The sequence below is a fragment of the Bison bison genome, unplaced genomic scaffold (assembly GCF_000754665.1).
Source record: "Bison bison bison isolate TAMUID 2011002044 unplaced genomic scaffold, Bison_UMD1.0 scf7180017851630, whole genome shotgun sequence".
Classification (NCBI taxonomy): Eukaryota; Metazoa; Chordata; class Mammalia; order Artiodactyla; family Bovidae; genus Bison; species Bison bison.
This window is the reverse complement of record NW_011482203.1, coordinates 3,967-6,433: the sequence shown is the minus strand read 5'-3', so window position 1 is coordinate 6,433 and position 2,467 is coordinate 3,967. Positions and strand designations below refer to the sequence as shown.

The following is a 2,467-nucleotide window of genomic DNA, read 5'->3' as shown; positions in this document are numbered from 1 at the left end:
TCCCCTAAAAGGCCAGCTTGAGGTCTCTTGTTCAATTCTAGGTACCTGATCTCTACATTCACTTTTGAAGTAGTCAACTAGGTTTAGAGTGGCAGGTTATTGTTCTAGTAATTATTCTTTGCTCCCTGATTCATTTAAAGTAAGAAACATGTAAGAACTCAAAAGGACTTTAAAAACAACCTGAAGTAAAACAAAACAAAACAAAAAACCAACACAACGCAAAGTACCTGGTTGAAACGACTGCTCAAAAAATAAACTTTCAGTTAAATGTTCTTTTATTCTTTTTTCCTCCTCTTCCTTTTGTTGTTCTTTTGCGGACGGGAGAAGAGTAGCCACAACCTCTTTCCTTCCTAAAGCCTTCCTCTGGCTTTGTTCAGAAACTTGGAGACGGAATTTGTCTATTACGCCATAGTGACAGGATCGGACATCTCTATGACGAATTACACTGAAACATTGAAAAAGAACAAATGCAGTTTAGGTTTCAAACAGAATTCAGCAAGAGACTTCATACATATTTACTGAGTGTTACCAAATACTCAAATACAGAAACTTGTTGATGATGTTTTTTTTTAAAAAAAAAAATCACAGTATAACCCCAAAAGAAATGGGTAATTCTTAAATATTTGATGAATAAGAGTCTAAAATAAAAGGATAGGTAAAGGAAATTCTTTTTCACAATGACATTTTTTCCTGGATATCTCTCTGTAGCAATATTCACTAAAGAGGATATATATGAAATTGTTTCTTCCCCACAGAAGTCTCAAAAATTCCTATTGCCACTTATTTATTGTTCAAATAACAAAATAACAAACCTCACCCTAGACTTCAATTAAAATTGAAGTCCATGCACAAAGGCAAAAATAAGCAATCGAATAAGTAGGTAATCCAGTAAGACCATGCAACAGAAGGCTAACAATACATTTCTGTATTTCTCTGAAAAGAGTATAAAGCAGTATAATTTTTTATGCAAGTTATCTTCAGTGCCATTCATTTTTACTTTATAAGAATAAAAAGAGAACACAAAACAATTAGGTCAAAGGTAACACATTTATGGGGCGAGATACTATATTTCTTTGGAATAGTCCTTATCATGTACACAATGAAAATCAAAGAAATATGCAAAAAAAATATCATCAAAGATACATCATTTTATGGCTCTGAGATGATGAAAATATATGCCAGAGAAAAAACTTCTGCTTCTCATTCTTAAAGCAATACAGTTTACTTGGTAGCTTAAATTAAGGGCTGGTCATTAGATCCATCTGGTCACCTCTAGTTTTAAAGTGAAAGTTAAATATGAACAGCTTGAACAAACAATCATTTATCTGACACTTTAAGACCAAATTATCTGGAAGAGCTCAGCTAACATTTTCCAGATGAGTAGTTATACACTTGTTTCCTGTTTGTATAGACTAACTTTCAGTTTTATTACCGAATCATTTCAGATGAATTTATATTACTATTTTTCTCAGAGTGTAGCATTATTAGTCCCTCAATTGTCACTATAATAGCAAGATGTTCCAAAGAAGACTAAATTCCCTATTATAGCTAGAGAAATGTACAGGATTAAGTTAGAACTTTAATTCCATAAATCTCTCTGCTATGACTAAACGCACAACCACGAGGAAATGTTCATGGAAATATTAACACACACCTTGGCTCCAACATAATGAATTATTATGTGGCCAACCTGTTTAGAATTTCTTAGAAACTTCTTAAAAAGAATGTTGGCAGACAAACTCTCAGCAAAAATCCAAAATGTAATGAGTGCCAAGGTGGAGCAGCTTTAAGAAAAGATCTTTTGCAAGTTAAACACATAAATATCAACACACTGAAAATATGTTACCAGGAAGTGATTTTGACTTACATATCCATACAACACTGAGGCTTTACTGCACCGGCAGCGTCAACGACAACATACTTATTTGGAGTAGTACACAAAACTGAAAGAAAAAGTCACAATGGCCATTAGTGATTTTTAAAAAATTAATTTCTACAAGTCAAAAATTAGTAGGGAGTAGTTCAATCCATACAATAGACCTAGGAGACTCACCTTTGAACTTCAAGGCAAACTCATAGGGATTATAGAGTGTCAACACTTGCTTATGTGTTGACTGGTCATCTGCATAAAATATTAGCTCTGTGGGAAACACAAAGACAGGAAGATTTCCTTCCACTAACTCTGGCTGTCTTTTTTGTTGATGCATTGGCACTAAATCCCCCTCGCTGAGGCGTCGGTTTTTACAGTCTCAAATCTACTTGGGGTTTTTCTTAAAAATCAGTTAAAAACTCCAAAGCATTTTGGCAATCTGGAAAGAGAAGAGAGAAAGCAAGCTGAGTGATAACTGTTTTTCATGAGCTAGCTGTGACTAGCATGGTTAGCATACATTAAAACAGTCCCCAAATCATTTAAACATGCCTTTGACTTTTCCTCTTGGTTTACTTATACAGGTTCTACTAAACTCTG

The 2,467-nt window shown here is 34.0% G+C and overlaps 1 protein-coding gene across 1 annotated transcript; it reads right to left on the bottom strand.

The window, feature by feature from the left end:
- Nucleotides 1–12: 12 nt before the first annotated feature.
- On the bottom strand, nucleotides 13–2,415 carry MOSPD1 (motile sperm domain containing 1). Its single transcript, XM_010851058.1, has 3 exons — nucleotides 2,054–2,415; nucleotides 1,868–1,943; nucleotides 13–445 (listed from the first exon to the last, which is right to left on the bottom strand). Exons 1-3 carry the CDS (start codon nucleotides 2,205–2,207, stop codon nucleotides 112–114), a joined length of 564 nt encoding a protein of 187 aa, XP_010849360.1. The 5' UTR covers nucleotides 2,208–2,415; the 3' UTR covers nucleotides 13–111.
- Nucleotides 2,416–2,467: the final 52 nt, after the last annotated feature.